The 25,618-nt window shown below is 37.8% G+C and overlaps 3 protein-coding genes across 4 annotated transcripts; 2 read left to right on the forward strand and 1 right to left on the reverse strand.

Annotated features, from left to right (window-relative positions):
* The first annotated feature begins 322 nt into the window (after nt 1–322).
* Nucleotides 323–1,948, forward strand: LOC112171449 (60S ribosomal protein L15). The gene is made up of 4 exons (XM_040512803.1): nt 323–359; nt 452–618; nt 1,075–1,272; nt 1,600–1,948. The coding sequence occupies exons 1-4, from the start codon at nt 356–358 to the stop codon at nt 1,843–1,845; spliced, it is 615 nt and encodes a 204-aa protein (XP_040368737.1). The 5' UTR covers nt 323–355; the 3' UTR covers nt 1,846–1,948.
* A 7,344-nt stretch (nt 1,949–9,292) lies between these two features.
* Nucleotides 9,293–13,632, forward strand: LOC112197249 (leucine-rich repeat receptor-like protein kinase TDR). Of its 2 annotated transcripts, none has more exons than XM_040511555.1 (2): nt 9,293–12,306; nt 12,459–12,975. In XM_040511555.1, the coding sequence occupies exons 1-2, from the start codon at nt 9,654–9,656 to the stop codon at nt 12,485–12,487; spliced, it is 2,682 nt and encodes an 893-aa protein (XP_040367489.1). In that variant the 5' UTR covers nt 9,293–9,653; the 3' UTR covers nt 12,488–12,975. The 2 variants fall into 2 exon arrangements, with proteins under 2 accessions (XP_040367489.1, XP_024193664.1); XM_024337896.2 differs by lacking the exon at nt 12,459–12,975 and adding an exon at nt 13,009–13,632 and having other exon boundaries at nt 9,320–12,306.
* Nucleotides 13,633–19,731: 6,099 nt separating this feature from the next.
* LOC112171459 (QWRF motif-containing protein 7) lies at nt 19,732–24,549 on the reverse strand. The gene is made up of 5 exons (XM_024308643.2): nt 23,887–24,549; nt 23,565–23,801; nt 23,363–23,452; nt 23,156–23,251; nt 19,732–19,908 (listed from the first exon to the last, which is right to left on the reverse strand). The coding sequence occupies exons 1-5, from the start codon at nt 24,547–24,549 to the stop codon at nt 19,732–19,734; spliced, it is 1,263 nt and encodes a 420-aa protein (XP_024164411.2).
* Nucleotides 24,550–25,618: the final 1,069 nt, after the last annotated feature.

Consider the following 25,618-nt stretch of genomic DNA (forward strand, 5'->3'; position numbering starts at 1 on the left):
GCTTGTCATTTTTGATCTTAAACCGAATGATTCACATGTGTGAGAGATGTAACATACTCTGGCTCATTAACCTTAAAATATCATTAATGTGAAGGAATGTGATATAAAATATATTAAATCTTTTCAATAATTCATAGAATGTGACAAATCAGCATTTATTATATTTCCATTATGAATTTAAAATGGCTATAATGAGGTTAAAACTCCTACTCAGCTTGGGCTGACAATCACATCCAGACAGGCCCAACTTGACGGCCTGTAACCCGAACCCACCACTAAAACCCTTGCTTAAAAACCCTACAAGCTCAGAGCTCACGGCGGGCAAGAGACTCAGAGACACTGCGACAAGCCGACAATGGGTATGAGGTTTCCTCCAACCTCTGAAAATTTAGAATTTCTATTTCATCTTGTTCAACATGTTATCCTTGGTTCTGATTGGTTGTGGTTTTAGGGGCTTACAAGTACGTATCGGAGATATGGAGGAAGAAGCAGTCGGACGTTATGAACTTCGTTTCCAGAATCCGAGTTTGGCAGTACCGCCAGGAACCCTCCATTGTGCGTGTCACTCGTCCCACTCGCCCTGAAAAGGCTCGTCGCTTGGGATACAAGGCCAAGCAGGTTTGTCATCACCACCTTGATGCTCTGCTTTTGTATTCCTTACTGTGATGATTTGTTGTATGAAAAGTTTGAGAGTAATTTTGAGGGAGGTGAAAAGTAAATGGATATTTGTTTTTATCCCTCACCTGCAAAACATAGACATCACAAAATCTTTAGGTAGACTACGTCTTTGAATGAAATTGGAAACAATGGGAGGTGATTGGGTTTAGCTTCTGGTTTCCGTGTTCTGATTATAATCTCCTATAGTCATGCTTTTGATTTTGTTGAACTTTTCTATACTGTAGTATTTTATCTTATGGTTATGTCAGAGGTCTCTAGATATTGTATTATGATACTTAAAAAGATGTTTTACCATATGCAATCATTTGAGATTTCCGGTGATGACGTCATTCTTGCTCCGATTACCCATTAGAAGTTTTCTTGCTGATTATATTGTTCCTTATAAACTCCTTACAGGGTTATGTTATCTACCGGGTGCGTGTGAGGCGTGGTGGACGCAAGAGACCAGTTGCGAAGGGCATTGTGTATGGCAAGCCCACAAACCAGGGTGTTACTCAATTGAAGTTCCAACGCAGCAAGCGCTCAGTTGCAGAGGAGCGTGCAGGTCGCAAACTAGGTGGCCTTAAGGTTCTCAATTCTTACTGGGTTAATGAGGTATGTTAAGCTACTTAACTTATGTGTGTTAAATGCTAACGTACATAATAGTTGTAGAAGATAGAAATTTTGAATAAGCTACTAAGTCCACATATAAAACCCTGGAATTCTGGAAGATGTGAAACTGTTATGCATGACACCAGTTAGTATAATCTTATGAAATGTTAGCATCTGCTAATTTAATCCATCTGATCCCTAGAGTAATGGAAGTCTTTAGGAAAACTTTCCCTAGGACTGTTGAGGTATGTTCTATTTATATATTGTTATCTTTCTGGTTTGCAATGTATGCTTCAGTTGTAACTTCTTACGTACTATTATCGATTTCAGGACTCTACATACAAATATTTTGAGGTGATCTTGGTTGATGCTGCCCATATGACCATCCAAAATGACCGAAGGATTAATTGGATCTGCAATCCTGTTCACAAGCACAGAGAGCTTCGTGGACTCACTTCTGCTGGAAAGAAATATAGGGGTCTGCAAGGAAAGGGTCACTTGCACCACAAGGCACGACCTTCAAGGAGGGCCAACTGGAAGAGGAACAACACCCTTTCTCTTCGGCGTTACCGTTGATTGTCTTGACCCTATTGGTGACCTTAACTATATGCTAGTCAATATCCTCCGCTTTAGGTGTTGGAAGAGAGAAATTTTGGAACAGAGAGAAGTATCTTTCTTACTTTATACTCTTGAACATGGTTGCCTGTGTTTGCGCTATGACTTCTATGCTTGTTGAACCATTTTTCAACCCATGAATACTTATCAAGTTGGTCTTAAAACCCTCTAGAGAGTTTGTTTGATAGTCTATACGATCTGAATTTAGCAAATTGAGATTAGCATAGAGCTCTGCAAGCGAATAAAAACCAGTCGAAAATTCGAAGTGGTGTAAAATCTCAAGTGATGTATCCACCATCAGCAAAGGTAATCATTTTCTCAACGGAGCAAAGAGCCAAAGAGTAGAGTAGGTGAACTAAAAAATTGAGCATATTTTTTTTTTTTAAGACTGATGAAATTTCACAATTGAACCGGGAAAAGTAAATGGCTAGGTAGTAGGTACTGAGGTACAGCCTTTAAGGGCCAAGGTGATGATTCATAGGACAGCCACGGGTAATTTGGTTGTCCTCCAATGTCTCTAGAAATGACCAACAATGGTAATTATAAGCTTTGAAAGCTCTGGCCATGAAAAAAGTAGAAAGAAAAGAGAAAGATGAAACTTATGATGAAGATGTAGACTAGAGTTTAGACAAGTATCCAACAAACATGAATTTAAAGTGAACTACATCTTCTAAAAGAGAATGATTGTGGTTTTTGGAGTTTTTCCTAGGGAGGTTGAATTTTTCCTCCAAACTGTTCCGGTAGCATTAGTCTTTGTTTTGCTTAAAAAGGCAGGGAATCACAAGTGATTGACACCGGCGTGATAAGGCCGGGGAAAACAAATATGAAAATTGGATCAACAAATCCGAATTAGGTTCATATTTTTTGATGAATCTTACCGCTCTCTTTTAGAATTCATACAAATAATACTCAAGTCGATATTTCCTCCACGATAGTCATTCAAGTCTCTTAAGTGGGTATGAGATTTTATCAAAAGCTGGACATATGTATGGTCTAATTATTTATGTGCCAATTGATGACCAGTGAGTAGCAAATAACAGTGCAACTCGCAAATGTGATTGAACAACCCGATTTATTTGTGGAATAACATGTTCTCAATGGCCATATGGTTTCTGATTTTAAAGCTCAATTTCTTTGTGGTAGGAAACATATGGGTGTGTTTATCTTTATTTGGCTACAGCCTAAACTCGCTTGCTTGTGAAAAGGAAAACATTATTTTGCAAAAAAATATGCTAAGGAGAAGATCATGAAGAGTGGTTTATATATCATCTGATTCATCTCCATCTCTTTACTTAAAACATGTAATTTGGGCTGTTTCCCAAACCATCGATCCCCAACCCTTTTATTTCTTAGCCAAGTTTTGCTTTAGAAGGTCTGAATCATTTGCTTGTCTATCTCATTTCCCACACATACTCTCAATATAAGTGGAGGTGCTCTCAATGTATCTTAATTTCAAAGCATCTTTTTCTTTCTTCCTTTCTTTTTTAATCCAAAATAAACACCAATCAAGTTAACATGGCATGTTATGCAGTATAATGATGATATTATGGGGCCCTTTTTGTAATGTTGTTCAAATTCACTTAGACCACAAAGATTCACTACATAAAAAGGTTTCAAATGGGTGATTATTAATGAGCTATTGGCTTGGCTCAACGATCACATGCCATGGATCCCTTTCAATTATCTTGGTTAACTTTCTAAATCACAAAATAGAAAGACTTATTTCGAGCTAACCGACAAATTTAGCTCCATCTTACAACTAATTAACCTTTTTAATCCCTTTTGGTATTTGTTTATAACTTGCATTGTGATCAAAGTCACCAATTGACCTAGGCTCTTTTCAACTTCTTATATCATAAAGGTGAACATGGAACGTAAACATGGAAGTGAGAATTAGTAACTTACTTATCACTAGTAAATGCTTTCATGATCATAATCAAACAAGCTACTTCGTGAAAGAATCAAAGTGGTAAAGTTTCTTGGCATCATACCACATAGATGAAATGATTCGAATCCCACAGTAAATATATCATTAGGAAAATTTTTACGATTTAGTAATCAGAAACTATTTAGCACATGATGTCACAAAATCTTAAAGCTAAATAGTGTACGTTATGGGTTAATTTTGGAGTAAATAAATCAAATCAAAGATGTAATTTGCACTCGGTTTCTTTATCTCTTATGCACTCTTCTTTATTTTTCACATTTCAATGTATATTTATTTTGAAAAGAAAAAATGGATTCACATAGGATAAAATTGATTTGTAATTGTATAATTGGTGCGTGTTGCTCACTCGATCCATAAATGAGAGGTGCGACGATGCAGTAGTAGAATACACTACTGCTGAGATATATTAAGATAGCCCTAAATCTTGACTTGGAGAGTTGGAGGATAGTCTATCTCACATGCTCGCATCACTCACCTTCAAAACCTAATCATTCTGTTCTCCACTAATTCTAAATTATGTGAAGAAAAACACGCTCACTGGCCAAAAGGGAAAATAGAAGAATATGAAAAAAGATTATTATTCATAAGATTAGAAAGGGAAAATTCGAAGAGCTGGAAGTGGTGTGGATCAACTTGAACAGTACTGCAAGGTCGATACAGTGTTCTTCTGCAGAAAGAATGAAGCAGTGGGTCCTTGTGATCTACGCAACTCTTCCATCACTCAAATCTTAATTCGAGTATGTTCAACTTCTCAATCATAGTGTCATGGGATTAATTGGACCCCATATACTTGCAGTCTTGCACCTACTTTGATTTAAAACTCCTAGCAGTAATGCAGTATATTACAGATTTACATTTATCATTCACGTACCTCTCTAGTACTGCTGCTTTGGGCCATTCTGGTTTGTTATAACCATGTATGTAAAACTCTGATTTGATCGCTATTTATACGTACAATCTAAAGTGCTGATGATCATGCAGATGGACATATCTGGGCCCTTTGGCATGTGCATAGAGCTCTCTGCACGATTAGTGCCTCAACTTTTCACTGATTTGACCCTAATCACTGTTTCAAGCATAGTCATAGTTAACAACTTGAGATGATGCATCATTTCCAGACAGAGGTACGTACGTACACGTACACCACTGAATATCTCACGGTATGTGTACGCAATGTCAATCATGTTTCGAACTTAATTATTGTTTTCAATGAGTTTCCTTCAAGTTATGGCTTTAATATATTACCTTAGACAACAATTAGACTCCGAAAAAGTTTACGATACATAACGAAGATGAAATGAACTCATTCCTCTTGTTAATTATGAGTTTGGTTTAACTTTCATTTGGGATTATTGCTCTCCTTTCCCAACCAGGAACCAAACCAGTCTTTATGAAACCCTAGATAAGGAACACCTACACCTGTACCAAACCATGAAAACCAATTATCCAAAAGACCAAAACTATAGGATACTGTCTCTGAGAGATGGAAGGAAAAGGGGACAGAAGCTTCAGTAAAAGAAGAAAGTGGGGAAGCCAGAGGGCACCGTTTAGGCGTCGGCCGGCGTGGTCACAAAAAGGAGGAGAGGCCGGTTGGTCGTTGGTGGTAGGGGCACCCACCCCGTCACGCCTCACAGCCCGCATATGCCTTGGGGCCTTGGGCACGTGCCCATTTCCTTCCATACATCCATGTTTTTTAATAATATTATTTTCAATTTTATCCATTAACAAATAAAAATTGTAAAGAAAAAAGAAAAAGGCTGTGGCATACTGGCATACGAGACAAGACGACAAGCGAAGGGTATGTAGGGGACAAAGTGATACTGGGCCCCATGATCACTCATGGGCCCACCCACCGTTCTCATGGGGCCTTCATCTACGGGTATGGTAGGCGGGTAGGATATAAACTTTTCTGAAAGGGTGGAATGGTAAATTTAAAGAAGAGAATATACCGGAGAATTATGAAACTATAGTGCACGCGCCGTTTAATGGTTGGCTGGTTGCATAGAAAGAATAATGAGATTGTAAGGTTGTCCCTCTTCAAGGGTCTGCACAGAAGATGTCCCTCTCGAACGTTCTTTTCTCTTTCTTTCATGTTCATCTGGTGTATGATTTTCCATATGCTGCTACTAACAATAAGAGGCACATCAAACATTTCTCACGAACATAATAATATTGGATTTCACTTAGCTTTATTCTTAGTTATTTTCGACTACATGAAGTTAGCTTATCTATGTAAATAATCAATTTATAACATCCTAATCTCTCTTAAACTAATCATTAACATACATAATTAGATAGCTAATTTTATCAGAGTTCGCTTAGCTTCATTATTAATTATTTTTGGTAGCTATAGAGATCTTTGTCTCCTCTTAATGAGTTAGTTTACAACTACATGAACTTAGTTTATTATGTAATGAATCAGTTTACAAAGATCAAAAAATTATTCTATAATGCATTTATGCATTACTTTTCTTATTTATCTTAGACTAATCGTTAACATACATAATTAGATGACTAAAAGCAACTCTAACAGCTTCTTTATATTTTGATTTTTCTCTATTTTAGATATAAATGAGCATGTTTTGCTCTAACAGATTCTCTATAACTATTCATATTTTAGAGTTAGTGAGGAAAAAGAAAACCAAATTCCCTAAATTTGTAGCAATCTCTAAAATTTTAAGGAAGAATTATGGAGATTTTAGAGATTGCTGTAAAATAGAGAATCTGTTGGAGCTGGAGAAAAAAAATTGCTTAAAGTTTTGAATTTTGCTTCCCAATAATACAAAAATTATAGAGAACCTGTGAGTTGCTCCAATATTACTCTAACATTACATGAACTTCATTGATAAAGAATCCGAACATAAAAAACAACCAATTATCTCTTTAATCTACATAATGATACAAAATGTGGCATATTTATGAATTAGATTAGACTAATTTATCAAGTCTAGAGTGTTTATCATGCTCACCCGACCAAACAACAAATGTATAAAAAAATTATAGGGATCAAAAGAGCAATTAATGGTCCATTTCGGTTAAGCTAATTAAGCTTTTATACTCAAATACTTTGAAAAACTAACATGACTGTAGCTGAGATTGGCCGGAATTACCGTAGATATTTATTGTTATAAATATAATCAAATTATTTTCGTTGCCATCTCTCCTATCTTCTAAATAATTTGCAATGTACGTATATGCACAAGAATAATCATTCTATTAGAACAGATCAAACTTTGGTGAGAAAGAGATATCGTATGTTGGGTTTCTAAGGCATCCCCTTCATCTTCTTCATTGACAAAAATGGTAAAGAGCTCAAAGTAGTAGTGGTACTGCGTTTTAGCACGCGCTATAAGAGAACCACTCCGCATGCATAAAGCAAAGTCTTGCTTCGAATTTGAAAATTCCCACTAAACTCCCTCCCAGAATGCGACTACTCATACGTACATTCTCTTCCTTCTACAGCTGAGCAACAAAACAAACTTTAATTTCTGGGTTTCCTTTTACTTTATTTCTCTTCTTTAATCTTATTTGGGTAACCAACTCTGAGATTGTCTATTTGTTTCCTCTGTTGTATTATTTAACATTCTCTTGGAAAAAGAGAGCAGCTGACGAAAAAGCTTTGCCTAACTAGAACAAGTACTTCTTGGAGCACGTCTCCCTCTCACTAAAATATAGGTTTTCTCGATCAAATTATCTTGTGGTACATACCTGAGTGTTGTTAAATGATTTGCATGATATGGACATTATTGTTTTCTTTCATGAGCTATTGGATCATGATCCTATGTTCATATTATATGTTTGTATTTTCTCCATAAGACAAAGGTATACTTTAAAATTCATTGTTTTTGTTTTCTTGTTTAGTTCTTTGTGTATGATCCATATAGTACTATTAACAAATCATTAACATTCGGCAATATATGAAAAATGAATGTAAGCCTTTCAATGCAATTGGAGAAATGAATGTACTAGTAGTTACAAGATCGTTATCTAAAATATGTGATGTTGTATGATAGGAGTTAGAGTTAGATTTTTCAGTAGATATTTAACCAAAAGAGCCTCACATCATACTGTTAGTTTAAATTCGTCTCAATTAACTATTAGTCGTCCTCAAATGTCGATAAAAATGAACAACTAATAACAATATAAACGACAACTAATGACAATATATAGCAAGGAAATAACTAAATCCAACCCAAATTGATAATTTTTCAATTTTGAAAATAAAGAAACCACAATGACTGACTTGATGGTCGGTTCGGCCTAAAACACCGAATCACTAGCGCCGAGTCCAGCCTTAGTTAATAACTATAGTAAGTTTATTTGCTCATTCCCAAAAATTTGGTAGTATCATCGATAATCGCATAAACAATTAACCAAAAAAAAAGTTGTTCGGTGGAAGTATTTGCAAAACCCTAATTAAGATGAATAATCAAATGAGGTAGGATGATTGTGTTTGAAGCTTTATTCTTATCGTAAGATATACTTTAACAAGGTTAATGATACAAAGTAAATAGGCATCATGCCAGAGCTTTTTCCAAGTCAAAATGAGTGGAAAAGCAGAATATTAATCAACCCACTAATGGTATATCCCGGTATAATATTGACATTGATGGACAATAATCACAAAGATCTTCCTTGATTAATTAGTTTTTAGGGTCCTATAATCTAATTCCTAGAATCCCAGTGCTTCTGGTGGCCAAGAACAGTGATTTTTAATTTTCTTTTTTTTTTGGAATTTCTGTTCAGTTTCAAACGTCCGCGCCAAATTGTAGCAGACTTGTTTCTTTATTTCTAAGAAGCACAATCATAGATTCAACTGTGCATGTCACAAAAATTATAGCCACACTTATGATGCGCCATGTCCTGCATAGAATTCCTTCGTTCTTTATTTTACTGGTGAATAGTGAGCTACCAAACGGGTTTTGTAGTCGTAGCTAGAGCGGCTTTTATTTTGAATTAAGGATAACAAACACCATAATTCATGTCATCATAATTTTTAAAATGAAACTATAATTATACATCGTATTTCATGAAATCATCTTAATTTATTCTATTTCATGATTTCTGAATACAACAGGTAACATCCGCAGTGGAAAAGTGGTCCATTCACTCATTGTTACATAAAAATGGAGCTCTGATTGAATTTAAATGGAAACTTCATCTTCAATCTAAGCCAAGAAAAATGAGAATGTTTTTTTGAAAAGAAGAAAAATGAGAATGTTGGAAGGGAAAAGAACAAGAAAAGATATGAGAAGTTGTTTAAATAGGGGTTGGGGAATATGGTGGGAAATTGAGATGACTTTCTTGGATCCTGTGAGAGACATTTGTCACAAACTATATACACAGATATACATGTTGGTTCATCAATCAATTTGTTATACAAAACAAAGATAAAGCTAACAAGGAATGATGAAAAGTAGCAGCAAAAGAAAAGGGGAAAAGAAACAAATCCAACAAAACCAAAAGTATAGGTGGATAGATATAATCAGACAAAGGTAGAATTCTACTGAGAACTTGAAAGAAATTAACAAGAGGGAGATTTGGATTTTATGTTCATATAGAAGGAGCTGAGCTTTGCTCTCTCTCTCTCTCTCTCTCTCTCTCTCTCTCTCTCTCTCCATTTTTCCCAAGCTTATTATAGACATAGCCCACCAAGAAATCCCACTGAAGCAATCATCATGATGAAACACCCTCTGCACCCAGCACTCCCTAAAAGCGTTTCAACTTCACTCAGTAGTCATCAAAACCTTCATTCCCTTAAATTTACCACTCTCATCTTCAACACTGTCTCAGCCAAGACCCTCCTCCTATCCCCAAAACCATGAAACCTCCCTTTCTTCGCTTTCTCTTCTTCTTCTCTCTCTTCTTTCTTCAAGCATCCATAGTCCTCTGTGCTTCAAATTCTGCACCTTCCCAACTCAGTGCCTTGCTCTCCCTCAAATCCTCACTCAAGGATCCTCTCTTTACATTCAATGGCTGGGAGAGCAAGGCTAATACTGAAGGTCCAGTTTGGTGTTCATGGTCTGGAATCAAATGCCACCCCAACACATCCCTAGTAGTCTCTCTAGACCTCTCTCACCGCAATCTTTCCGGTACAATACCAGCTGAAATTCGCTACTTGTCGAGCTTGATTCACCTAAACTTGAGCGGAAACAGCTTTGCTGGACTTCTGCAACCAGCCATTTTCCAACTCACCCAGCTCAGAATCCTTGACATAAGCCACAACGACTTCAACTTAACTTTCCCGCCTGGGATTTCCAAGCTCAAGTTCTTGAGGGTCTTCAATGCTTACAGCAACAGCTTCACTGGTCCTTTACCTCAAGAAATCATCCGACTCAGGTTCCTCGAGAAGCTCAACCTTAGTGGAAGCTACTTCGAAGGTAATATTCCACCAGGGTATGGAAATATTCCCCAACTCCGGGAGCTTGGCCTCGCTGGAAATGTTCTTAAAGGCGCAATACCACCTCAACTGGGGTTGTTATCAGAGCTCACTCGCATGGAGATCGGCTACAACGGCTTCACAGGTGGGCTTCCGGTACAATTGACATTACTATCAAACCTCACCTACTTAGACATCTCCAATAACTTGCTCTCCGGGTCACTCCCACCTGAGCTTGGCAATTTAACCATGCTCAACACATTGTTCCTCTTCAAAAACCAATTTTCGGGCACTATCCCACCCACCCTCGGAAACTTACAAGCTCTCCAATTCCTCGACTTATCAGATAATCAGCTTTCGGGTTCCATCCCAGCCGCCATTGCTACGCTGAAACAGCTCAACAGGCTGAGCTTAATGAACAATTTTTTAGTTGGCGAAATCCCATCCCAAATCGGAGAGCTTCCCTACTTGGATACCCTCCTTCTCTGGAACAACTCCCTCACAGGGTCCCTCCCCCAAAACCTCGGCTCCAATGCGAAGCTCGTCCTCGTCGACCTCTCTTCCAACTCCCTCACAGGTCCAATTCCCCCGACTCTGTGCAAAGGCAACACACTCGTCAAGCTGATCCTCTTCTCAAACAAATTCACCAGCCATCTCCCACCAAATTTAGCCAGTTGTACATCCTTGTTCCGATTCCGCATCCAAAACAACCAACTTAACGGCTCAATCCCTCAGGGCTTCGGCTCCCTCCCCAACCTAACCTTCTTCGACCTCAGCAACAACAGCTTCTCCGGCCCCATCCCCTCCGATCTCGGCAATGCCGCGAAGCTTCAGTACCTAAACATCTCCCAGAACCCTCTCCACACACTCCTCCCATCAAACATCTGGGGCGCTGTTAATCTGCAGATATTCTCCGCCATTTCCAGCCACCTCACCGGAAAAATCCCCGACTTCATCGGCTGCAAGAGCGTCTACAAGATCGAATTACAACGCAACAACTTCACCGGCAGCATTCCCTGGGATATTGGCCACTGCGAGAAGCTTCTGAGCTTAAGCCTGAGCCGGAACTCACTCACCGGAATTATACCATGGGAAATTTCAGCTCTGCCTTCCATAACCGACCTGGACCTCTCCTACAACTTCCTCTCCGGGACCATCCCCTCGAATTTCGAGAATTGCAGAACGCTGGAGACCTTTAACGTCTCGTTTAATCTGTTAACCGGTCCTATTCCGTCTTCCGGTGCGATCTTCCCGAACCTTCATCCGACGTCGTTTTCCGGGAATGAGGGGCTATGCGGCGCCGTTTTGGCCAAGCCGTGCGCGGCGGATACTCTAACGGCTGGAGCTGTTGAGGTTGATGGTCACGAGCAGCCGAAGAAGACGGCCGGCGCGATTGTGTGGATCATGGCGGCGGCGTTCGGGATCGGTCTCTTCGTCCTCGTCGCCGGGACGAGGTGCTTCCACGCGAGCTACAGCCGTCGGATGGAGGATAGCCCCCAGATCGGACCGTGGAAATTGACCGCCTTCCAGCGTTTGAATTTCACGGCGGAGGATGTGCTGGAGTGTTTGCAGATGAGCGATAAGGTGATAGGGATGGGTGGGACCGGGACGGTGTATAAGGCGGAGATGCCAGGTGGGGAGATCATAGCGGTGAAGAAGCTGTGGGGGAAGCAGAAGGAGAGCATAATCCGACGGCGGAGAGGGGTGCTGGCCGAGGTGGAGGTGTTGGGGAACGTGAGGCATAGGAATATAGTGAGATTGTTAGGGTGCTGCTGCAACAGGGACTGCACCATGCTGCTCTACGAGTACATGCCCAATGGCAACTTGGACGACTTGTTGCATGGCAAGAACAAGGCCCAGAATTTGGGCGCGGATTGGGTCACGAGGTACAAGATTGCCCTCGGTGTGGCTCAAGGGATTTGCTACTTACATCACGACTGTGATCCGGTGATCGTCCACCGCGATCTCAAGCCGAGTAACATCCTCTTGGACGGTGACATGGAGGCGAGAGTGGCGGACTTTGGGGTGGCTAAGCTGATCCAGAGCGATGAGTCCATGTCGGTGATCGCCGGTTCCTACGGCTACATTGCACCAGGTGCGTTCATATTTTACGTTATTGTTTTTAATTTTTTTTATTGTGTACTATTACTATTATGTGCCGGAGGAAGAGTTGACATTCCTCCGGCGTAGCTTAGTGAGGTAATGCTTGCATGATTGGTGATGTCTGGTTTTGGCGTCTTCTATCAGAGTTCATTTTGTTGGGTGACGAAATCTAGTGGAGGCAGGTTAGGGAGTAGGATAGTGTTTGCTTTTAAGCAATGGTACACTTGCTAGTTACGTTAAGCTTAATCTTAGGTAAAGTACATGTTCACAATGGTTATGGTTAAACTTAATCTGAGGTAAAGTACGTGTTTACAATGGTTATGGTCGGTCCATTTAGTCAAAAAGTCTAACACTATCTTTACCTTTGCATTGTACTGTTATCTGTAATTAGGCAACTCTTTAACTTTTTACAGTGGTCCGTCCTTGTTGTCTTGTCCTATTGAATTTACTAATTTACTATGAGTCATATTTCATAAAGTTCATAAAGAAGTATAGGTTAAAAAGAAGGGTTGACATTGACATGTTTGTCCACCATGTACCAATGTTTACAGTTCCCCATGTGAGTGCGCACAATGTAGCCACTATTGCAGAGGGTCACTTTCTCTTTTTCATAAGTCGTATTTGGGTAAGATTGAGTTACCAAATGATTGAGGCAATGTACTAATTAGTGTTCTTATTTGTTATGGTATTGCAGAGTATGCTTATACCCTCCAAGTTGATGAGAAGAGTGACATATACAGCTTCGGGGTTGTGCTATTGGAGATTTTAAGCGGAAAGAGATCGGTGGAGGCGATTTTCGGGGATGGGAATAGCATTGTGGATTGGGTTCGGACGAAAATCAAGAGTAAAGACGGGATCAACGATGTTTTGGACAAGAATGCCGGGGCAGGTTGTACGCCGGTGAGGGAGGAGATGATGCAAATGCTTCGGATTGCGTTGCTTTGCACGAGTAGGAATCCGGCGGACCGGCCGTCCATGAGGGATGTGGTGTTGATGCTCATTGAAGCCAAACCTAAGAGGAAGTTGCTTGCTAGTCATGTTGTTGGTCGTGATCGAAGTGTGAGTTGTGGTGATATTCCTTTGCCACAAAAGCCAACAATGGAATGTTAATAGGGATTAATCACTGGAGGGTTTTCTTCTTTTTTCTTTGGCTTTTTTTTTTCTTCTTATTTTTAAAAATGGTGGGGATTGGTATAGGAGAAGCGATTTCTTATTTTACCTTATTTCAAATGGAATTTTCAAGTTCTATTGTACCTCTGATTATGATTCTGGTTTGTTAACGTACGTATATAAACTAAAGGGTGTTAATCTGTTAGAATTTTAGTTTATCATGAATTGGTGCTCAATAGTACCTTCAGTCTTCGAAGATTTGAAGAATTAAGCATAGAAAGGGGAAGGGTCAAGTCTTTTAGACTTATGAGTAAATGGGTTGAGTTCACATTTCACACCAAAGGCTAGGTAGATTGCTATCAAGAGCTTGGAACCCTGCAAAGTTTGCGTTGGCAGTAACTATGAACATTGACAAGATGGCCGGCTTTGTGGTTTATCTCAAGTCGATCGAATTTATACAAACGTGAATGTTTATTTCAGGATGACTCAATGCTAAGTTGCTAGCTTCAACATCAAGGCAAAAACAACTAGTGCACCTAGATAAAACTGAAGATAGACAAAAATTAGACTAATATACTAACCCCATGTTACCAAAATTAGACGAACTCTAGAAAATGTAACATCCTTCTTGCTTTTGCTGAGGTGACCACCTACACGGGCTCGATGTTGAAGTTTCTTGCCGAACAGACCTCGAAGGAGGTGGAGAAGACGCCAGTTGCTGCCGTGGTAGAAGCACTTCCAAAAGCCATCCGGAGAACCTATGAAGCTGCAAAGGCGAAGAAAGATTTCGGCAACGAGCTAGAGTTTAATGAAGACCTAGAGATCATATGTAAAGATCTTTCAGAGCTCAATGAAAATGTAGAATCCATCTCAGATGGTCTTGATACACCTAAAATAGGCGTATAAATATATCCCTGCAATCTCAATGGTTATCAATAGTAGTATAGGAAAGAGGGTGTCTCCCGCAGAGGATTGTGGCTCAACAATTACAAAACAAACTCTGAATACTCGAAATAGACACTAAACAAAGACGAAAATGAAAACTATACCTAGACTCAACAAAAAATTATAAAATTAAATACATACTAACTAGACACACAAATGAAGACGCACAAAAAATTTGGGAGTAATCTAAATTGAATTACTATACTAAATAAAATGAAGAAAATGAAGGACAGAAGACCAACGAAAACATAAAACGATTTGGGGATTTTGGTTTTGATCAAATATGAGAAAACTAACTAGGAACTACTTCTCACCACTAGACAATGATTACACCTATGATGTATTTACTAACACGTTCAATTCATTCGGATATCCCTACTCAAGCTAAGCCAATGATGTGTTGTACTTAACCTATCAATCTTTCTTACTTGGTATGTTAAGAGAATGATGTTTTCAACTTAACTTAGCTTCTAGAATGGAACCTAGAGTGATGTTCTCGCACAGCTCTCACCTAGAAGTCATTAAGGTCTAAAAGATTATGAATAACACTAGGCAATTTCGGTACTGATGTTGTCCTAATCTACCTAGACGTTGGTTTATATGAATGGGGCTCAAGTCATTCACTCACTACTCTAGAATGCAAGTAGACATGATGATCATACAAAACACTCATAGCTTTACAACCTAGCATGCATACTAATGTTGCGCACCATCAATAGACATACAAAGTTGATCAATGAACAAACAATAAACCAATGAATATCCGAAATCCAAAGAACTTATTAAATAAACACCAACATCATAGTTACACCATGTCTAGGGCTGAAAGCAGCCCCTAACTACAAGAAAATTAGCAACTCATCATCTTGGAAAAAACACAAAAGAAATACATGAGTTTTAGAAAGAATAAAGAATCAAAAAGTTGGAAAACAGGGCAAACAATCAATCGTCAGATACTAGCGATCGATCGTTTCTGGGATCCGAACTTTTCTTCTTCTCCTTGACTTGCTTCAATGCTTACTTGCTTCGCTCATGTGTTCTCCCCTTGATTGTGTCTTCTAAAAGCCTTTTATTCAGTCTTAAAACTCTTCCACTTTGTTTCCTTGTGGATCTCTAACTCTTTGCTTCAAAGAAAAGTCATAATCCATCGAAAATCCTTGTTGGATCAAAATTCCACGCGCTTTCCTTCTTTAAGCCTTATTTTCCTAATTTTCTTCGGAAAACCTAATAAACACAAAAACAAATAAATCAGCTAAAAATAATATAAACTAATAAAGAAAAGCATAGAGTTTAATAATAATAACGTAGCATAAATATGCTCCTATCAGGTCTTGAAGCAACTGAAAAACAGTTTGAGTAAGTAAAGTTCCAAACTTTCTATGTTATTTTCAAATTCCGTTTGCTTATTTGTTTGGGCTAACGTCTAATGTCGTTGCAGATTAATTCATAGAAAACTTGATGAGTTGTTGAACGCTGTGGGGAGTAAGAATGAAAAACTTGATGAATTGTTGAAGGCTACAGGGAGCAAGGAGAAACAAGGTAGAGGTGGGGACAAGAGGTGAAAGGAGGTAGTAGCTAGAGGTTAGGGAAAGAGGTGAAAGATGGATTTCCAGAAGGATAAGAAAGCATATTAGAGATTAGAGTATTTAGGATATGATTTGTCTTGGATCTTAATTTGTAATGGATCGGATGAATAGACTCATATGTTTTGTTATTGTTGTTACTCTAAAATGTTTTGGTAGTAACATGGCCACATGGGTACTGTTGATCCACATAAAAAATAGGAAAAATCTCACATTTGCGTTCTGCATCAGTTTATGTTAACATACTACTTCTACTTTCTTATCTTGCTTCGATATGGTGGTTATTAGGTATAAGAAAAAGGAGGGATGTATAACTCCATATCCTGACGAAGTTGGTGGAGAACTGAAGTCATTTGATGAAACCCTAGCCTGCATTAGGACTAGTTAGGAAAAAATAGACCAGCTTCCATATGCAATTTCAATAATGTATATAAAATATACAATCATAGTACCTTATTTAGTGAGTTGAGGATATTAGGGAAAATTGAAAACTAATTATAGAGCAGACTTAGCTATTAACACTATCTCAACATGTATCAGGTAAAAAAAAATGAGGGCTCTTACATTCAATAGCCACACCTACATCCTGGTTTGTTAACGTACGTATATAAATTAAAGGGTGTGAATATGTTAGAATTTTAGTTTATCATGGCAATGTGAGCAATAGTATCTCAAAGTCTTTGAAGATTTGAAGAATTAAGCATAGAAAGAGGAAGGGTCAAGACTTTTAGACTTTTGAGTAAATGGGTTGAGTTCACATTTCACACCAAAGGGTAGGTAGATTGCCGTCAAGAGCTTCAAACGCTGCAAAGTTTGCGTTGGGAGTAACTATGAACATTGACAAGATGGCCGAGCTTGTGGTTTATCTCAAGTCCACTTTATACAACGTGAATGTTTATTTCAGGATGACTGAATGCTAAATTGCTAGCTTCAACATCAATGCAAAGACAACTAGTGCACCTAGGTAAAACTGAAGATGGACAAAAATCAGACTAACATACTAACCCCACGTTACCAAAATTAGACGAACTCTAGAAAATGTAAAACATCCAAACTCTAAAAAAAAAAAAAAACTTAATGAGAATCACCACGAACTAAAACAACAACGTTACAAACTCTATATGTATCTAACCAATAAGTGATTGTAGCTCACGAGCATGGTCTAAGAATGATTCTATCTCAAATGATCCAATCGTGCATGATAGCAAATTGCTCAACAAAATCCACTTAAAACCACAATAATCTATATTTGATGATGATGGCCAAAAGCACAAAGACGTTGAAGAACGTAATTCTTCAACTCGAGGAGATATCTAAATGTAAAGAAAATACGTGTTAGAATGTGATCAAGGTTAAGGGAAAGAGATGATGCGGTACTTAGATCTAAGCATGACTATGGTCGATCGTGTCGACTCAGCACACCGTGGGTACACCAGCTGGCCCTCCTTCTTGTTTTCGCTGAGGTGACCACCTACAGGGGCTCGATGTTGAAGTTTCTTGCCGAAGAGACCGCGAAGGAGGCAAAAAAGGTGGAGCAGACGCCAGTTGCTGCTGTGGTAGAAGCACTTCCAAACGTCATCCGAAGAACCTATGAAGCTGCAAAGGCGAAGGAAGATTTCGGCAACGAGCTAGAGTTTAATGAAGACCTAGGGATCATATGTAAAGATCTTTCAAAGCTCAATGAAAATGTAGAGTCCATCTTAGATGGTCTTGAATCAACTGAAAAACAGTTTGAGTAAGTAAAGTTCCAAACTTTCTATGTTATTTTCAAATTCCGTTTGCTTATTTGTTTGGGCTAACGTCTAATGTCGTTGCAGATTAATTCATGGAAAACTTAATGAGTTGTTGAACGCTGTGGGGAGTAAGAATGAAAAACTTGATGAATTGTTGAAGGCTATGGGGAGCAAGGAGAAAGAAGGTAGAGCTGGGGGACAAGAGGTGAAAGGAGGTAGTAGCTAGAGGTTAGGGAAAGAGGTGAAAGATGGATTTCCAGAAGGATAAGAAAGCAGATTAGAGATTAGAGTATTTAGGATATGATTTGTCTTGGATCTTAATTTGTAATGGATCGGATGAATAGACTCATATGTTTTGTTATTGTTGTTACTTTAAAATGTTTTGGTCGTAACATGGCCACATGGGTATTGTTGATCCACATAAAAAATAGGAAAAATCTCACATTTGTGTTCTGCATCAGTTTATGTTAACATACTACTTCTACTTTCTTATCTTGCTTCGATATGGTGGTTATTAGGTATAAGAAAAAGGAGGGATGTATAACTCCATATCCTGACGAAGTTGGTGGAGAACTGAAGTCATTTGATGAAACCCTAGCCTGCATTAGGACTAGTTAGGAAAAAATAGACCAGCTTCCATATGCAATTTCAATAATGTATATAAAATATACAATCACAGTACCTTATTTAGTGAGTTGAGGATATTAGGGAAAATTGAAAACTAATTATAGAACAAACTTAGCTATTAACACTATCTCAACATGTATCAGGTAAAAAAAAATGAGGGCTCTTACATTCAATAGCCACACCTACATCCTGGTTTGTTAACGTACGTATATAAATTAAAGGGTGTGAATATGTTAGAATTTTAGTTTATCATGGCAATGTGAGCAATAGTATCTCAAAGTCTTTGAAGATTTGAAGAATTAAGCATAGAAAGAGGAAGGGTCAAGACTTTTAGACTTTTAAGTAAATGGGTTGAGTTCACATTTCACACCAAAAGGTAGGAAGATTGCCGTCAAGAGCTTCAAACGCTGCAAAGTTTGCGTTGGGAGTAACTATGAACATTGACAAGATGGCCGAGCTTGTGGTTTATCTCAAGTCCACTTTATACAACGTGAATGTTTATTTCAGGATGACTGAATGCTAAATTGCTAGCTTCAACATCAATGCAAAGACAACTAGTGCACCTAGGTAAAACTGAAGATGGACAAAAATCAGACTAACATACTAACCCCACGTTACCAAAATTAGACGAACTCTAGAAAATGTAAAACATCCAAACTCTAAAAAAAAAACTTAATGAGAATCACCACGAACTAAAACAACAACGTTACAAACTCTATATGTATCTAACCAATAAGTGATTGTAGCTCACGAGCATGGTCTAAGAATGATTTTATCTCAAATTATCCAATCATGCATGATAGCAAATTACTCAACAAAATCCACTTAAAACCACAATAATCTATATTTGATGATATTGAGGAAAGGAGTCCCATATGATTTGGAGTTTTCGTTATTGGGATCTTCTGTATCATCACAAGCTAATTAAGAGATTTGTATTAGTATAGTTAGTCCTATAATCATGGATAGAATTAGCATCCTTGTTCTATAAAAAGTTGTAAACCATTCCGAATGAATTGAAGATATTACATATTATTCACACTATCAAATCTCTTTATTATTGAGGAAAGGACTCCCATATGATTTGGAGTCTTTGTTACTTGGATCTTCTATATCATCACAAGTTAATTAAGGGATTTGTATTAATATAGTTAGTCCTATAATTATGGATAGAATTAGCATCCTTGTTATATAAAACGTTTTAATCCATTCTGAATGAATTGAAGATATTACATATTATTCATACTATCAAATCTCTTTAGATGATGCTGGCCAAAAACACATGGACGTTGAACAACGTAATTCTTCAACTCGAGGAGATATCTAAATGTAAGGAAAATTCGTGTTAGAATGTGATCAAGGTTAAGGGAAAGAGAAGATGCAGTACTTAGATCTAAGCATGACTATGGTCGATCGTCTCTACTCGGCACACCGTGGGTACACCAGCTGGCTCTCCTTCTTGCTTTCACTGAGGTGACCACCAATACGGGCTCGATGTTCAAGTTTCTTGCCAAAGAGACCGCGAAGAGGTGGAGAAGACGCCAATTGCTGCCGTGGTAGAAGCACTTCCAAACACCATCCGGAGAACCTATGAAGCTACAAAGGCAAAGGAAGATTTCAGCAATGAGCTAGAGTTTAATGAAGACCTAGAGATCATATGTAAAGATCTTTCAGAGCTCAATGAAAATGTAGAGTCCATCTCAGATGGTCTTGAATCAACTGAAAAACAGTTTGAGTAAGTAAAGTTCCAAACTTTCTATGTTAATTTCAAATTCCGTTTGCTTATTTGTTTGGGCTAACGTCTAATGTCGTTGCAGATTAATTCATAGAAACTTGATGAGTTGTTGAACGCTGTGGGGAGTAAGAATGAAAAACTTGATGAATTATTGAAGGTTACGGGGAGCAAGGAGAAAGAAGGTAGAGCTGGGGGACAAGAGGTGAAAGGAGGTAGTAGCTAGAGGTTAGGGAAAGAGGTGAAAGATGGATTTCCAGATGGATAAGAAAGCAGATTAGAGTATTTAGGATATGATTTGTCTTGGATCTTAATTTGTAATGGATTGGATGAATAGGCTCATATGTTTTGGTATTGTTGTTACTTTAAAATGTTTTGGTAGTAACATGGTATTGTTGATCCACATAAAAAATAGGAAAAATCTAACATTTGTGTTCTGCATCAGTTTATGTTAACATACTACTTCTACTTTCTTATCTTGCTTCGTTATGGTGGTTATTAGGTATAAGAAAATGGAGGGATGCATAACTCCATATCCTGGGTGGAGAACTGAAGCCATTTGATGAAACCCTAGCCTGCATTAGGACTAGTTAGGAAATAATAGACCAGCTTCCATATGCAATTTCAATAATGTATATAAAATATACAATCACAGTACTTTATTGAGTGAGTTGAGGATATTAGGGAAAATTGAAAACTGATTATATGACAAACTTAGCTATTTACACTATCTCAACATGTATCAGGTTTAAACAAATGAGGGCTCTTACATTCAATATCCACACTTACATCCTGGTTTGTTAACGTACGTATATAAATTAAAGGGTCAGAATTTGTCAGAATTTTAGTTTATCGATCATGACAATGTGAGCAATAGTATCTCAAAGTCTTTGAAGATTTGAAGAATTAAGCATAGAAAGAGGATGAGTCAAACTTTTAGACTTATGAGTAAATGGGTTGAGTTCACATTTCACACCAAAGGGTAGGTAGATTTCTGTCAAGAGCTTGAAACGCTGCAAAGTTTACGTTGGGAGTAACTATGAACATTGACAAGATGGTCGGCCTTGTGGTTTATCTCAAGTCCACTTTATACAACGTGAATGTTTATTTCAGGATGACTCAATGCTAAGTTGCTAGCTTCAACATCAAGGCAAAGACAACTAGTGCACCTAGATAAAACTGAAGATGGACAAAAATCAGACTAATATACTAACCCCACGTTACCAAAATTAGATGAACTCTAGAAAATGTAAAACATCCAAACTCTTAAAAAAAAAAAACTTAATGAGAATCACCATGAACTAAAACATCATCGTTACAAACTGTATCTGTATCTAACCAATAAGTGATTGTAGCTCACGAGCAGGGTCTAAGAATGATTCTATCTCAAATGATCCAATCATGCATGATAGCAAATTGCTCAACAAATTCCACTTAAAACCACAATAATCTATATTTGATGAAGATGACCAAAAGCACAACGTAATTCTTCAACCCGAGGAGATGTCTAAATGTAAGGAAAATACGTGTCAGAATGTGATCGAGGTTAAGGGAAAGAGATGATGCAGTACTCAAATCTAAGCATGACTATGGTCGATCAAATCATGACAAGAGACTTATTATTCATCGCAATGGACCAAAAGTAATTAAATAAGGGAAGAAAAAAAACAGAGAGAGAGAGACAGAGAGAGAGGAGGGGAAAAAATCTACTTTTTCTACCTCCTCCTCCCCCTTCCCCTCCGGTGAGAGAATTGAGGGAGCAACTCTTGTATATCATCTTTTTGGGTATCATATTGTAGATATGGTGGTTCTAGTTGGACCTCCAAATTTGCTATTTGGCCCTCCCATATTTAGTATACCTCTAATTTACTTTTTAGAATACTTAAAAGGCTAAATAGACCTCCTTTTTTTTACCAAAACACTCTTGAACATAAGATACAACAATATGTTACTCCACTTTTTATCTCTATCTTCAACATGAGAAGAAGAATAAATCAAAATCACATGATATTGCTCTCTTATGAGTAGGTCTCTCATCCACCAAAATTAATAAGAGGTTCTCGATCTTGATATGTTGCTGGAATCATTTTGAATTTGCCAAAAGAAGTAATTTTAAGGGTTTTGGGTTGGAAGATCGAGTAATAACTATATCATAATACTCAATGAATTTAGTTTAAGAAAATTCAAAATCAGATTTTTTGAATTTATTTTTGTATTAAATGATAGGCCATGTATAGAAATTATTGTTTTTACTTAATTATTTTAGGTAAATTTTAAAACTATATGTCAATATAAGGAAATTCCGGAAAAATAAAAAATAAAAAATAAATTTAATTGAATGTTATATTTAGGGAGGTAATTTTGTTTTTTTTTTTTTTTTTCCAGTTTTATCTCTTTGTCTTTTCATATGACTTAACAAAGTATATTAATAATTGAAAAAAATTGAAGGTCTAAATATCAAATTTGGAGATCAAACTAGAATCACGAAAGAGAACACTAAAATAAATTCAAGGTGCGGGGCAAGTATTACAAAATGATTATTTTAACATATAAACCCGGGCCTCTCCTTGACTTGACTTTTATTTGCTACTTGGATGAGATGTACCCTTACGCTTGTCTCCTCTTTCTGTTAAAACATATGAAATACTTCAGAAGTTTTGTCGGCAAATTGTGACTTCATGTGTGGCTACGTACGTTGCAGAGTTAAGTATGTGGTCTAGGTTGCACAGTTAAGTAATGCCTACTACTACTCTCGGTAGTGGATGTAAGATAACAAATGAAATAACACACTGGCTAATATATCAACCTACAGTTCATTAGACAACCGGATAACATCGTCACAATCGAAAACAAGCTTAAAGTGTAGGTCATTTAATCTCTTTCAAACATGAACTAATGGGCCTATTATTCTTTTATCTTTTCACAACTCACAAGCTCCGTTTGGGTTGGTTGCACCTAATATCTTATGTCTATGACGAAGCTCCTCCATTTTTATTTTTACTTGAACGATAGTTACTTCCTGGTGAAAAAGCTTTAGGCACAGATTCTACCAAAATGATATGAATGTACAATACATTTAGGAGCTTGACAGCAACGGCAAATATCACTTACCATAAGACCAACGACCGATGTAATATATTTCTCTAATTCTCTTTGTTGCTTCTGCATGATCAAAAGCTCCGTAACCATGTAGAGCAGCTTTTCGAGCTGGGATGAAATTACCACATTCATATTAACAAAACAGATGCAACATGATGCTTTAAATTGTTTAGAATAAAAATTAACTAATCGATCTGCGCATAAAGACTAATTAGTTACCTGCGGGAGCAATTTAGTGACCGTTGCTTGAATACCAGCCATGACATCCATGGCCGTGATCATCGCTTCGTATATAGACGCCACATCTCCCTATTCGAGATGAAAAATGGGATTAATTTTTAGTTTAGATATATCTGAGTTGTTACTGAATCACCGAAATTTTATTGAAATTAGCAACTAAAAATGCAATGTATATTTTTACCTTAGCATCATTTACCAAAGGAATTATATTTGAAATTCCGGATAACTTCCTCACCATCCTGCTCACAGATTCTTGATTTTTTCTCTCCAATTTCCCCCATTCGTTCAGTAGAGAAATTTGAGGGTACACAATTTGATACACCTTCACTTGATGCTTGAGCTTTTGCAGTTGTAGTTGCTTATCTAGGATGTAGTTCCTCATTTTGAAAATTCTAAGCCACACACTGAACATTCTGTCCTGAAATATACAAAATACATGTAAATAATTGGTCTAAGTTTAGTGAATAAAGTCAATAAACTTATAATAAATCATTAGTACTTACCTTTGCAACTTTGTGTGAAGCAACCATGGCAGCTTGAGCTCGAGCATTGTCAAATCTCCATTGGAGCAACCTATTATGCAAAATCCGAAACTGATGAAACTCCTCCTCTTGTATAGTCATCCCTTTCTTCGGAAGCCTAAAATACTTCAAAACCCCACCAACTCCACCCCCACTAGACTTCACCCTCGGTCTCGGCGAAGCCACTGCCGCCGCAGTCAGCTCCGGTCCCACCGTGCATGGCAAAGACCGTCCCGGAGACAACGCCCAAGCCGAAGGAGAGACCGGCGACTTCCTCCCCTTCGTCGAGCCAAAGCTAGGGCGTGGACTCGGACTAGGGCTAGTATTCCCGCGCTGCAGCAAAAACCTAGGGATAGCAAAAGTAGCATTCTGACTATTATTTTTACCTTCTCTATTTTCTTGCCCCTTCTTTTGCATGCTGGAAGTTACCGTTTTCTCTTCATCTCTGTAACCGGTTCTGGATTTGGCGGTGGACTTCGACCGGGGAGTGGTGAATCTGTGGCTGGGGCTCGGAGAGTATAACGAGTTGTTTATCGCCGGAGAAGTACTACTTCCGCTTCTGCTGCGTAGAAGACGAGGCCCAGAAGAGTGCTGTTGTGACGTGGCTGTATGTGATTGGAGCCTCCGCGGGTATGTGTTTTCCATGATGCCCTAATTTCTTCGTCTATTATCGGAGTAGCTGGGAAATGAAATGAGTTTAGATATATATAGTTGACGAGGGACGTTGATGGCAGCACGTATTGAGCACCAGAGGATTGAAGATTAACAGTACATGAGAGTCAGTAAGTTCACCAAACCAATTAAAATTATTTTCTTAATTTTTGTCAACCCCTGCACGTAGATTATAAAATGTAATAATGTATAGGAAGTATGGACGGGTTGCAATCGTGGATTAATCAGAACTCGGTGCTAGCTAGTGGACTTTATTGCCAATTATTGCATAATATACGACCGTATGATACATGCTCAGAGATTTGGTTTCCAATAAGGTGTTAGATAGTTAGACACCATTTAAGGGTTCGTTGAGATTTTTTTTTTTTTTTTTGTTGAGAAAAGTACATTTTTATTCATCCAAACCAACGATTACATATCTCGGGATTGACTAGTTGTAGCCTCAGTATCTCCCAAAAAGTATCTCCCAAAAACTTGGGAATACATCCTCTACTCAAATCCCTCCTATCTACTTTGGTTAAAGGCCTCTCATAGAGATTTAATGATTTATAGCTCTAGCGGTTAAATTATTTTTCCTCTGTGATAAACTCAAATATAAACTATAGTGTTTGGGAGAATAATGGAGTTAGGTTTCAAATTTCTTAGTTTTGTTTTTTCCTTCTTCTTTTTTTGGTTGAGATTCGTTAAGTTGAGCATTCCAAGAAGAGCGGTTCTAGTTAGACCTCCCCCATTTGCTATTTAGACCTCTTATAATTTTTGTAAAATTTTATTTCCTATTTTACCCACTAAAGAAATAAGAAGAAGAGAAATAATTTCCTATTTATCACAAACCCATCTATTTGATCTTCCTCGCAATGAGACCTTAAAAAACAACAAGAATTGGTCTTTGCATTGGGCATGGATCTGGGAAGCCAAACCTCCTTTTTGAGCAGCAAAATGAGCAAAGAATTCATCAATTCATGCTTTCATATTCCATATTTTTTTCTTGCGCGTAACAAATTCTCTATTTCATTCCAATTTAGAAAAGATTATCACATGATCA

Source organism: Rosa chinensis, chromosome 1 (assembly GCF_002994745.2).
Source record: "Rosa chinensis cultivar Old Blush chromosome 1, RchiOBHm-V2, whole genome shotgun sequence".
In the NCBI taxonomy this organism is placed as follows: Eukaryota; Viridiplantae; Streptophyta; class Magnoliopsida; order Rosales; family Rosaceae; genus Rosa; species Rosa chinensis.

What these genes read in the sequence shown, in the direction of transcription:
- LOC112197249 (XM_024337896.2), top strand. Translation starts at nt 9,654, where the DNA reads ATGAAACCTCCCTTTCTTCGCTTTCTCTTCTTCTTCTCTCTCTTCTTT. An exon ending in CTACGGCTACATTGCACCAG is followed by an intron (nt 12,307 to 13,008) that starts GTGCGTTCATAT and finishes ATGGTATTGCAG; the next exon opens with AGTATGCTTATACCCTCCAA.
- LOC112171459 (XM_024308643.2), bottom strand. Translation starts at nt 24,549, where the DNA reads ATGGAAAACACATACCCGCGGAGGCTCCAATCACATACAGCCACGTCA. An exon ending in TCACTAAATTGCTCCCGCAG is followed by an intron (nt 23,252 to 23,362) that starts GTAACTAATTAG and finishes ATTTCATCCCAG; the next exon opens with CTCGAAAAGCTGCTCTACAT. An exon ending in CATCGGTCGTTGGTCTTATG is followed by an intron (nt 19,909 to 23,155) that starts GTAAGTGATATT and finishes TTGCCTTTGTAG; the next exon opens with CTTCATAGGTTCTCCGGATG.
- LOC112171449 (XM_040512803.1), top strand. An exon ending in TGGGATACAAGGCCAAGCAG is followed by an intron (nt 619 to 1,074) that starts GTTTGTCATCAC and finishes AACTCCTTACAG; the next exon opens with GGTTATGTTATCTACCGGGT. An exon ending in ATTCTTACTGGGTTAATGAG is followed by an intron (nt 1,273 to 1,599) that starts GTATGTTAAGCT and finishes TATCGATTTCAG; the next exon opens with GACTCTACATACAAATATTT.